The following is an 11,737-nucleotide window of genomic DNA, read 5'->3' as shown; positions in this document are numbered from 1 at the left end:
AGGAAACTGTCCACACAGCTGGAGGGTCATTTGTCACTGCCTGCCTTGGCATCGCTCCTATAGCTCTTTCTCCTTCCATTGGACTAAAACATGTGCCATGGGTTAAGCTGCTGTTATTCAAAACCATCCTGCCTGATCACACAATGCTAGGGGTTGGAAGGGACCCAAAGAGATCATCGAGTCCAACCCCCAAGCTGACATCAGCTTCAAAATGAAAGTGCTAGCAGGAGCAAAGTATCATGGGGCTTGAAGTTCAGATTGTAACATGAGAAGTTTCCTGTTCCAGTTGCTGCTTTTGGATTCCAGGTTTTGGCTCTTTCCTGTGGGAATGGCAGTGAGGCAGGTGGGACTTGGCTAGCTCCCTGGTTTTCTGCTTTATGTTACTGCTTTCCTGCTTTGTGCTGCACTTCTGTTTCTGCAAATAGGTTAAGGTAATTGTGCATTATATTATTAGCTAAGATGACTGCACATGGTATTAGTATTACCTGCTTTGCTCAATAAAACTTTTTATCTTAACTCCATTTATCTCAACCCAGCTGTATTCTTCTGTTACTCTTCCCTCACTTCTGTGTTGGGGAGGTCAACCTGGTGGTTTGCTTTAACCTGTTACACATGCAACATGCGTCTGGCTGCACTTCAAAGGAAGATTTGATGCACAGCTCCTGGGATCAGAAAGGCAGATCAGAACTCCAAAGTTTTTAGACCTAAGAACAACAGATGAGGGGGATAAACTGCCAACTGCCTGTGTTTATCTGGACCAGCTGATCACACAAAATCAAAGACTTTCCCTGCTTCTATTTTAGGATAACAACCACTCAGCTACTATTATTGCTCTAGACTATTTTTACTGTTACACCTTCTAGTGAGCAAGAGCAACAAACTGTCCAGAGAAGATCATATCTCAAACTCTGAAAGAAAATAAGGAACTGTCAAAAAATCATTTCTGTAAAAGCACGTTCTATTTATGTAGATCAACTTGTTTGTTAGGACAAGTAAAACCACTACCAGAAAAAAACAGACATAGAAATGCCTCATCTCTCAAATAGACATTTACAAATGCTCTGCTTTGCTTAAACTACTAGAAACGTTAAGACATTTGAAGCTAAGAGTGTGTCCTGCATGCAGTTTGGATAGAAATACTGGACTTCAGCGTGTCATTTCTCATCATCATCAACAACACACTCTTAGGCTCTTCCAGAACACCATAGCCTGGCTATTACCTTAGGATCTCAAAAGGAGGACATGGATTTTCTTTAACAAGTTACCAGTTACTCTTCCTTTTGCAATCAGTAAGGACATCTCGATTGTCTTCTCAGCAGGAGAGTCTGGTTCTGTCAAACTTGGTGTCCTTTTCCCTGAGTTTCCCCTTAGTGTTTTGCTAGGCATGATGATCGTTGGCTTGGGGTATTTACAGGTCCTTAGTCAGCACTCTTCCCATTATAAGGCAGAGTTCAGAAACTCCAGGAGCTCTGCACGGTTCCGGTCTCTCTGTAAAGCACAAAAGCAGGCACAGTGGTTTAGCAGACTTCTACTCAGAGGACCATAACCCTGCTTTCTGTGGGGCTTTCATGTCTTAGCACACTACACAACAAACGCTTAGCACATTCAAACAGCTGGATAGGACTAACTACCAGTTAGGTGAGAGTGCCTGGAGGACATGGAGGGCAACAGGTACTCCTAAGAGATCACAGTATCACAGTATCATCAGGGTTGGAAGAGACCTCACAGATCATCAAGTCCAACCCTTTACCACAGAGCTCAAGGCTAGACCATGGCACCAAGTGCCATGTCCAACCTTGCCTTGAACTGCCCCAGGGACAGCGACTCCACCACCTCCCTGGGCAGCCTATTCCAATGCCAATCACTCTCTCTGACAACAACTTCCTCCTAACATCCAGCTTAGACCTCCCTTGGCACAACTTGAGACTGTGTCCCCTTAATCTGTTGCTGGGTGCCTGGCAAAAGAAACCAACCCCACCTGGCTACAGCCTCCCTTCAGGTAGCTGTAGGCAGCAATGAGGTCTGCCCTGAGCCTCCTCTTCTGCAGGCTGCACACCCCCAGCTCCCTCAGCCTCTCCTCACAGGGCTGTACTCCAAGCCCCTCACCAGCTTTGGCGCCCTCCTGTGGACACCTTCCAGTACCTCAACATCTCTCTCGAATTGAGGAGCCCAGAACTGGACACAGTACTTGAGGTGTGGCCTGACCAGTGCTGAGCACAGGGGAAGAATAACCTCCCTTGCCCTCCCTGTCTTCCCAGGGGAAGAATAACCTTCCTTGTAAATATCTGCCTGTATATTGTGCTAAGCTCTGAATATAAAGCTTCACTTCTTATCTCCCAGCTGGCTGAGCCTAGTCTGGGTGATGTCATAAGATTGGGTTGGCAGAGAACTCCCAAACCATCACAAACACACTGACTAGTACCAGAAGCCCTTTTCAGCTCAACTCTAAGGTGTGGAAGCTCCTGAGAATAACAAACACTCACAACACCACCACAAAATACTGTTCATGATCTCTGGTTCCTTGGCTATTTCAGCAAAAACATTTGTCTGCTTTAGGTGAATGCAGGAGCACACATCCTAACACTACTATCATCTTTTTTGTTACTTTTCTCTAAATAATGGCTAGCCTTGCTTGCATTAAAAACAACCCAAACAACCCAGTAAAGCAGCCATTACCACAAATGAGGAGAAGAGAGAGTAATGATGATGAGGACAAGTAAAAGCAGTGCAAATTAAATAAACAGAGAAAGACACAGATGACAGAAGAGACACACATTAGTTACTGACATTCTAAGAACCTGAACTAGCATCCTTTGGTTTATTTACTCATGGCTGAGTATTCCAAGCCCACTCACAACACAAAACCTGCCAAAAGGATGAATTCAGATTTCTCAGATGGCATCATACCCACATTCAAAGCTATATCCAAGTCACAGCTCCTAACTGCAAGATCTACTCTTCCATAAAAGACTACTATTAGAAAAATATGTAAAGATACAGTATATTCCCTTAGAAATACATAGACTACTAAAACCCTTACCTCTTTGTCCTTCTTGGTCTTCTTTATTCTCATCTTAATTTTCTTTCCAGTTATCATGCTGTAGTTTTCATTCTTCTTTTTGTTTTTAAAGAACTAAGAAAACATCACCCATTAAAAAGACATAAGCTTTGCTTCATTTTATAACACTACAAATCTTACAAGAAAATTATCTTTTATACTTCCCAACTGTCCAAAATAACAGATGTAGGTTTCCCTTTACTGATCACAAAATGGGAGGGGATATAAACATCTTATTGACAGGATGGATTACATGGTTCAATGAGGACTACAAACTCACACACATGTACCTTGGAAAGCTTGACAGGCCCTGTCTTCTCTCTTTTTTTCTTCTTTTCTTTCTTCTTCATTTTGTTGTCTTTTTTCCTTTTCTACAATTATATAACATAGTCTTAGGTTTACAGACTCACAAAGGCAAAAAATAGGAAACCCACTGGCAGCTTTCCATGCACCAGTGAAGACAGCCACTACTGCTTGCCCTTATCACCACAGAACAGGATCACAGAATAGTTTGGGTTGGAAGGGACATTAAAGTTCATTTAGTTCTCATCTCCTTGCCATCAACAGGGACATCTCCTACTAGACCAGGTTGCTCAAAGTCTCATCCAACCTGGCACTGAACACTTCAAGGACTGAAGTGTCCACAAGCTCTCTGGTCAGCCACTGCCAGTGCCAGGCACCCTCATCATAAAGAATTTCCTCTTAATCTAAACCTAGCTTCTTCCATTTTAAAGCCACTACTGCTTCTCAAGTCACCAGGTGCCTTTTTACGAAGTCCCTCTCCAGCTACCCCGCAGGCCCCCTTGAAATACTGGAAGGCTGCTATAAGGTCTCCCTGAAGCCTTCTCTTCTCCAGGCTAAACCACTCCAACAGCCTGTCTTCATAGGAAAAGGGCTCCAGCTCTCTGATCACCTCTGTAATAATGCAATGGGGTTAGCAGCCCTTGAGATCTTGAGAAACAGAAATGGATGGATAAAGACTGGATGAGGCACTTAGTGCCATGGTCTGGTTGATTGTCTAGGGCTGGGTGCTAGGTTGGACTGGATGCTCTTGGAGATCTCTTCCAACCTGGTTGATTCTATGGTCTGATGCTTTAGTCTCTTTAATTTAATGTAACTTTTATATATATACACATACACACATATGAACAAAAGCACTGAACAGAGGGTCCTAGTAAAATTAAAAAGAACCAATAATCTGCTACTCTCTCACTGACTACAAATCATTTCTTCTGCCAAATTCTATAAAGGTACCAAGATTCCCCATTTCTCTTTCTTCAGAGACTACTGGACTAGCAATGACTGATAAAAGCAACCTTCACATTATTGCTCCTTTGAATAGACATGAAGCATGATTCAGATTTACACAGGCAGAGACAAAAATGTTCCATATAACATGGCACTTGGGGTTACCAGAATATTAAAAACTATTTTCTGTTTGTTAACTTTGCAAATGTTTACCTTTTTGGCATGTTTTTCTTTTTTCTTCTTCTTTGATTTAGACTTAGGAGAATCTAGAATTAAAAAAAAAAACAAACAACAACAAAAGCAAACACCCAACCAAAGCCACAAGCAATAAAAAAGAAATCAACACCTATCAAGTTCAGGATTCTGCAAAAAGATGTTGGTTTTACAGAGGAGGCATATAGAAATGTAACACCTAGGAAGCAAAGGCTTTAGTTCACCTGTGTGTATTGACACTGGTTTAAACTACAACAAGAGCTGTGCATTAACTTACTGCCACTTACTAGTCTAACATGGACACTGAGAATACCTGATTTACTCAGTGATTACTTACATCAATATATGACAATAGACAATATATGACAAGAGACAATGCTTCTGTCTTCTGTCTATAGCTGTGCTCTCAACAGATGGCAAGTGCCTCTTCTATAGCCAGTGTCTGCTCTCTGGGTGAAATGGAAAGCTTTGGGAATTTTTAGCTGTAAAAGTTTTAGGGAATCTCTGAGCAGGCACACCGATGACTCAAAGTTATTTTTTAACTCACATACATGCCGCTTGACATCTCTCAGAGATGAATCAGAGTTCTGCCACTGTCAGCATCTGACATTTTCATTATTGTCAGAAATTTTAGAGTGCATCATATAGAATAAAATTCATTCAAGATGAAAAGAAAACGTCAAATATTTACATCCATACAGATGTAAATCTGCTTCAAGAGAAGAACTAAATTCCTGTTAAACTGTGAAATACATAACCACATGTATGAGAGTCTGCACTAGAGAGTGGATTTTCAGTTGACCCTGATATTAGACTTTCCATCAGGTGAACTCTAGTTCAATACTAGAATCCTTCTCAATTGCAGTAAAAAAGAATTAAAGTACACTGCAGGGTTTGGCCTGGCACATTTTAGTAGGAAATGGCAATTTAGTGTCATTACTTGCAAAGATACCAAGCATTTTGATACAGAAAATGAAAGCAATGCAATGTCAGTAAGTTTTGGGTCTACTTTAAATTTCCCAGAGACTCAAATATAATTAATAGAACAATTAATAACAATTTATAGGATGCCTTTCCTTCTCCCTCCCCCATTTCAAAGAAAAGGAATTAGACATAGAGAGGAAAAGGTAAAACGCACCCAAATAAAGGGTTTCACTTTGATTTGGAAGTTAAAAGAGAAATCTTTAACAATAAATAAAAAGTATTTGAGGTAAGAGACTTACAGAAAGGTATAGGGAAGGGAAAACAAGATACAACATATATATATATAACCAGACTGATGACAATGGGTTTTGTCCACCTCATGGACTGATGGCCACATAGTAAAACAAAGAGCAGCAGGAACAGGAGAGTGGCTCTATCAAGCAGAGAGGCAGGGCAAGAGAGCACAAAACCAGGAAGTTCCTCTGTTTTTATAGGGGGCTAGACAGGAAGCAGGAGTGGGCTAAGCACTACACATGGAGTAAGGTTTGGACCCACCCCTGGGGAGGTGTCAGGAGGACCTGGGGTCAGGGTCAAGACCACTCCCCAGGAGGGTTAACCCTTTACACAATATAATCAGCAATACATTCCCCTTGAGGTCAGGAAAAATATCTGCACTTACTTGCAGATAGTATCTACATCAAGTCCTCCAAGTAAGCAGCAGCTTAGTATGGAAAATCTTTAACTTGCAACGTTTGCATGTATGTTCACACTGACCTTGGTCAGTGCTATTAGTAAGATTCATAGAATGGCTTAGATTGGAAGGGACCTTCCAGATCATCTACTCCAACCTCCCCACCATGGACACCACAAATCTCAACTAGATTCACCTGCTCACGGCCTCATCCAACCTGACCTTGAATACCCCCAGGGAGGAGGCAACCCTTTCCAGAGTCTCACCACCCTTGTGTTGACAAACTTGTTCCTAAGACCCAGGTTAAACCTATTCTCCCTCAGCTTAAAACCACTCCCCCTTGTTCTGTTGCTAGACCCAGTTATGAAAAGTCTCTCTCCAGCCTTCCTGTAGGATCCCTTTGAGGCATTGGAAGGCAACTATAAGGGCACCCCAGAGTCTTCTCTTCTCTAGGCTGAAAAACTCCAGCTTTCTCAGTCTATCCTCACAGCAGAGGTGTTTCAGCCCTTGGATCACCTTTGTGGCCCTCCTCTGGACTCACTCCAGCAGCTCTGTGTCCTTCTTATGATGGGGACAAGAGAACTGGACACAGTATTCAAAGTGGGGTCTCACAAGAGCAAAGTGTGCTGACCACACTCCTCTACATGCAATCTAGGACACAATTTGCCTTCAGAGTCTGGGCTCACACAAGCCATTTCAGCTGAATGCTTGTGACATTAAGACTAAACTAAGATTACATCAAATACCCCAAGTCTGGTCTGTCCTCTGCTATGAGGAAAGGCTAACAAGAGCTAGGGCTCTGCAGTCTGGAGAAGAAAAGGCTTCAAGGAGACCTTATAGTGGCCTCCTAGTATCTGCAGGGGGCTACAGGAAGGCTGGGGAGGGACTATTGACAAGGTCTTGTAATGACAGGACAAAGGGGAATGGGTTTAAACTGGCAGAGGGGAGATTCAAAGTAGACGATAGGAAAGGGTTCTTTGCAGTGAGGGTGGTGAGACACTGGCACAGGTTGCCCAGGGAGGTTGTGGCTGCTCTCTCTCTGGAGGTGTTCAAGGCCAGGTCAGATGAGGCTTTCAGTAACCTGTTCTAGTGGGAGGTGTCCCTGCAGGGGGCTGGAACTGGATGAGCTTTGAGGTCCCTTCCAACTTAAAGCATTCTATGATTCTAGGTAAGTCAGATGAAATAGAGAAACACCTTGTAATCACTGCACTTTCAAGAGATAAGAGTTCTAAATATATACAGTACATTGTTACTAAGTAATGTTTCTTTCAATGTCAGCTTCTATTCTGAAGTTATTTAAATTAACACAGGAACACTGCATGCTGCCTACAAAGAGGTATCTTAACACAGCAATAGGAAAGGTTTGAGAGAAACACTCTCCAACACACAGTACTGGTATTCTACACAGCCATTTTCTGGTGGTTTAGCCACAGTTAGAACAAGCATTCAATGTTTCCTGGAGCACTATCAGAACGGGTAAACATTACACCTACACACTGAGGTAGCTTACCTCTGCTGCTTGAGGAAGATGATCTTGATGATGAGCGTGATGAGGAGGAAGAAGAGGATGTGGTACTAGAAGACGATGAGGATGAAATGGATGAAGATCTGCTTCTACTGCGTTTCCGCTTCCTTTTCTCTTTCCCTTGGGACAACACAAGGCAAGAGTGACAAGCACACCAGTAACCATGCCCTACCGAAAAAGACTTCAGAGAAGTTAAGCCTCTAGTTAGAAGAACTGGTGGGGGTTTTCTCCCCTCTTCCAGCACATCATGGTCTGTTACCATTAGGAAGCGACAATGCTCAAGGTCAGAGTCAAACATGCTAAGTGACACACACACACACACACACAGAGCACCAGGGCACTGGCACAGATCAGCAGCTAGCACTGCCTACCTTGGGCTTTCAGCTCTTCTCGTGAAGTTGCACAGACCGTCCTAGTTTTTTCGTCTTTCCTGCTGTCCATATCTAGTGAGAGTCAAAAACACATTCGACAGTATAACCTCCAAAAGACCTGCGGGGGAGGGAGGGGAACGGGGGAGAATAACGCGCAGCCAGAGGAAAGCAGCCAGAACTTCGAGGGGCAGCCGCACCGCCACTCCTATCAAACTGCAGCAGCTACGGGGAAGTGCAAACCTAGGCCGGGGCCTCTGAATCAGGAACGTGAAGCCGTTAGCTGTGTTTTCGTGTCACGGTGGGTGACGCTGCCAAGGGCAAGGGCCGTTTTTCTGTCACAGCTACCGCACCGCAAGCTGTCGGCGAATCGCTGCACGCCGTCCTGCGCGGCGGCAGACCAGGGCCCGCAGCCCGGAGACAGCCTGCACCGCCGGGAGCGCCCCGAGCCCGAGACCCCGGCCCTGGCTGCCCGACCTGCGCCTGCACGCAGCCCTGCACCCGCCCGGCTGCAGCCGCACACCGGCCCCGCCGGCAGCCGCGCTCCGGGACAGGCTGCCCGCCGCTAGGCTGGGCCAGGGCGCTCCCAGCCGTGCCCAGCTACCGACGGGCGATCGGGAGCGTACGGGCCGCGCCGACATTTCCCGGGAGAAGGCGGGCTCCCGTCCGCTCCCCACAGCGCAGCGGTAACCCCCTGCACGACACACCCCGAGCGAGGGGTCGCGGCTAGCTCCCATTGCCTCCCCCTCGATGCGCTTACCGAAGGCGCTCCGGAGCCCCGCTGCGCACGGGCGGCGACCCGGAAGCGCTCCCCGCTTCCTGCCCGGGGGCCGGCGGCGGCGGGTGGGCGCTCGGCTGACTGCCTCCGGGGCGCGGCTGCTCCGCGCTTCGCCGGCCGCTCCCTGTGGTCTTGAGGCTGCTGGGGGCCGGCGAGGGTTCGCCTTCGGCTCTTCCCGCCTTTGGGTGGACGCCGAGGGGCCCTGCGGCTGCTGCGCCCTGCTGCCGCCTCAGAGTTCCCAGCCTCCTAAAATACTGTGCGTTCCCACACAAAACAACCGTGGGATACTGAAACAGTTCCTCTGTTGCCAGCCTGGACTGAAATAAAGTCAACTTCGGCTGGGGCAAACCTGCTCCAAACAGAAATAACATCCTAGTTCGATTCTGATTCCCTCAGGCGTGAGGGACCTTGATGTGATTTAGCTTGGCTTAGAATTTACTGGAGGAGTTCTGTGTGCTTCACAATATTCAAGCATAGCCCAAAATATCTTCATCTATAGCAGCGTCAGCTTATTTTTTTAGTGTAAAAAAAAGCATTTGGGGTGCAAATATTCCGTGCTTTATATCCTTCTAAACAATAAAGCCTTGCTTAACAGGAGTAATGCCACACTCACTCCAGAAGGACAGGAGAATTGTTTATTCTTAACCTTGGTTTGTGTGTGCAGTGATGACATTTGGCTGGGAAAAAACCTCTTGTGTTGCAGGAAGAGGTATTCAAACAACTGCAAACTGGCAATAAATACGTTAAAAACACACTGAATGCTGATGTAAAAACGCCCTGTTGAAAAGGGTGGGGGTTTTCGGGGTGTTTTTCATGCAACCTTAAAATCCTTCCTGATAATTCATGCTATACAGCGTGAGGTTTGGTTTTGCTTTGTTAGGAACGGGATGGACTTTTAAATCCTCTTTGCAGGTAGCAAAAATCACTGAAAATTTTAACATGGAGCTCTCAAGAACAGGATGAACTTTTAAATCCTCTTTGCAAGTAGCAAAAATCGCTGAAAATTTTAACATGGAGCTCTCAAGAACAGGATGAACTTTTAAATCCTCTTTGCAGGTAGCAAAAACCACTGAAAATTTTAACATGGAGCTCTCAAGAATGGGATGAACTTTTAAATCCTCTTTGCAGGCAGCAAAAATCACTGCAATTTTTAACATGGAGCTCTCAAGAACGAGATGGACTTTTAAATCCTCTTTGCAGGTAGCAAAAATCACTGAAAATTTTAACATGGAGCTCTCAAGAACGGGATGGACTTTTAAATCCTCTTTGCAAGTAGCAAAAACCACTGCAAATTTTAACATGGAGCTCTCAAGAAAAGGATGAACTTTTAAATCCTCTTTGCAGGTAGCAAAAATCACTGAAAATTTTAACATGGAGCTCTCAAGAATGGGATGAACTTTTAAATCACAGTATCACAGTATCACCAAGGTTGGAAGAGACCTCACAGATCACTGAAAATTTTAACATGGAGCTCTCAAAAATGGGATGGACTTTTAAATCCTCTTTGCAAGTAGCAAAAAATCACTGAAAATTTTACCATGGAGCTCTCAAGAACGGGATGAACTTTTAAATCCTCTTTGCAAGTAGCAAAAATCACTGAAAATTTTACCATGGAGCTCTCAAGTGTGTAATAAAAGAAAAAAAAAAAACCCCAACCAAAAAACCCTGTTCCAAAAATTGTCTTTTAAAAAATTAAGTTCCTGAACTAATCCTTTATAAAGCAGGCAGGATTTCAAAAGGGATGTTTCCATCACCTAGGCAGGGTGAATTATTTGTGCTTCAGAATAGGAACATTCATGGCAAAAGCCTCACCCCAGCTGGTAGGGAGAGGAGAGATTGCAGTATGGACTGGCTAAAACCAAACATGCTTTCAAAGTCTGTCCAGAAACACACAAAACACTTAATCCACGTCACTGTGCTGTCGCTTGTTCTAGTAATTAGAAACGGAGTTTTAACAATACTTTGCTCTTTTCATGCTCAGAGTTCTCCACAAACATTTTAATGGTCCTAATGCTCCTGCAAGTATTATTATCTCCCTTGGTTCTCCAAGTTCTCTATCCATGTCGGTATTTTTCACCCAACATACTGGAGCGTCCCCAGTATGTGAGAGCTTTCAGTTCATTATCAGTGCTTATTATGCAAATTGTGCTACTTGGAAAATGAACCCTGACAAATGGAGATGACAAATGTGACACTGTCTGCCACAACAAGCTCCTGGCAAAGCTGGCAGCTCATGGCTGGCACAGATTCACTCTGGTATGGGTCAAGAACTGGCAGGACAGCTGAGCCCAGAGAGTAGTGATGAATGCTGCCACATCCAGTTGGCAGCTGTCACTAGTGCTGTGCCCCAGGGATCAGTGCTGGGCCCAGTCCTGTTCAACATCTTTACTGATGATCAGGAGCAGGAGATTGAGTCCAGCATCAGTAAGTTTGCAGATGACACCAAGCTAGGAGCAGCTGTGGATCTGTTGGAGGGTAGGAGAGCCCTGCAGAGGGACCTGGACAGGCTGGATGGGTGGGCAGAAGCCATTGGGATGAGATTGAACAAGGCCAAGTGCAGGGCCACAACAACCCCAAGCAGCACTACAGGCTGGGGGCAGAGTGGCTGGAGAGCAGCTGGAAAGAAAGGGACCTGTGGGTGCTGGTAGAAAGTAGCTGAAGATGAGCCAGCAGAGTGCCCAGGTGGGCAGCAGAGCCAAATGCATCCTGGCCTGCATCAGGAACAGTGTGGCCAGCAGGACAAGGGAGGTTATTCTGCCCCTGGACTCAGCACTGGTCAGGCCACACCTTGAGTGCTGTGTCCAGTTCTGGGCTCTTCAATTCAAGAGAGAGGTTGAGGTGCTGGAAGGTGTCCAGAGAAGGGTAAAGAAGCTGGTGAGGGGCCTGGAGCACAGCCCTGTGAGGAGAGGCTGAGGGAGCTGGGGGTGTGCAG

General features: G+C 45.3%; 1 protein-coding gene across 1 annotated transcript; it reads right to left on the bottom strand.

The window, feature by feature from the left end:
* Positions 1–940: 940 nt before the first annotated feature.
* On the bottom strand, positions 941–10,178 carry LOC135186409 (pinin-like). The gene is made up of 8 exons (XM_064164053.1): positions 9,658–10,178; positions 8,788–9,026; positions 8,031–8,102; positions 7,645–7,779; positions 4,520–4,572; positions 3,349–3,429; positions 3,041–3,133; positions 941–1,488 (listed from the first exon to the last, which is right to left on the bottom strand). The coding sequence occupies exons 1-8, from the start codon at positions 10,176–10,178 to the stop codon at positions 1,438–1,440; spliced, it is 1,245 nt and encodes a 414-aa protein (XP_064020123.1). The 3' UTR covers positions 941–1,437.
* Positions 10,179–11,737: the final 1,559 nt, after the last annotated feature.

Source organism: Pogoniulus pusillus, chromosome 25, assembly GCF_015220805.1.
Source record: "Pogoniulus pusillus isolate bPogPus1 chromosome 25, bPogPus1.pri, whole genome shotgun sequence".
In the NCBI taxonomy this organism is placed as follows: domain Eukaryota; kingdom Metazoa; phylum Chordata; class Aves; order Piciformes; family Lybiidae; genus Pogoniulus; species Pogoniulus pusillus.
This window is presented reverse-complemented; position numbering and strand designations above follow the sequence as displayed.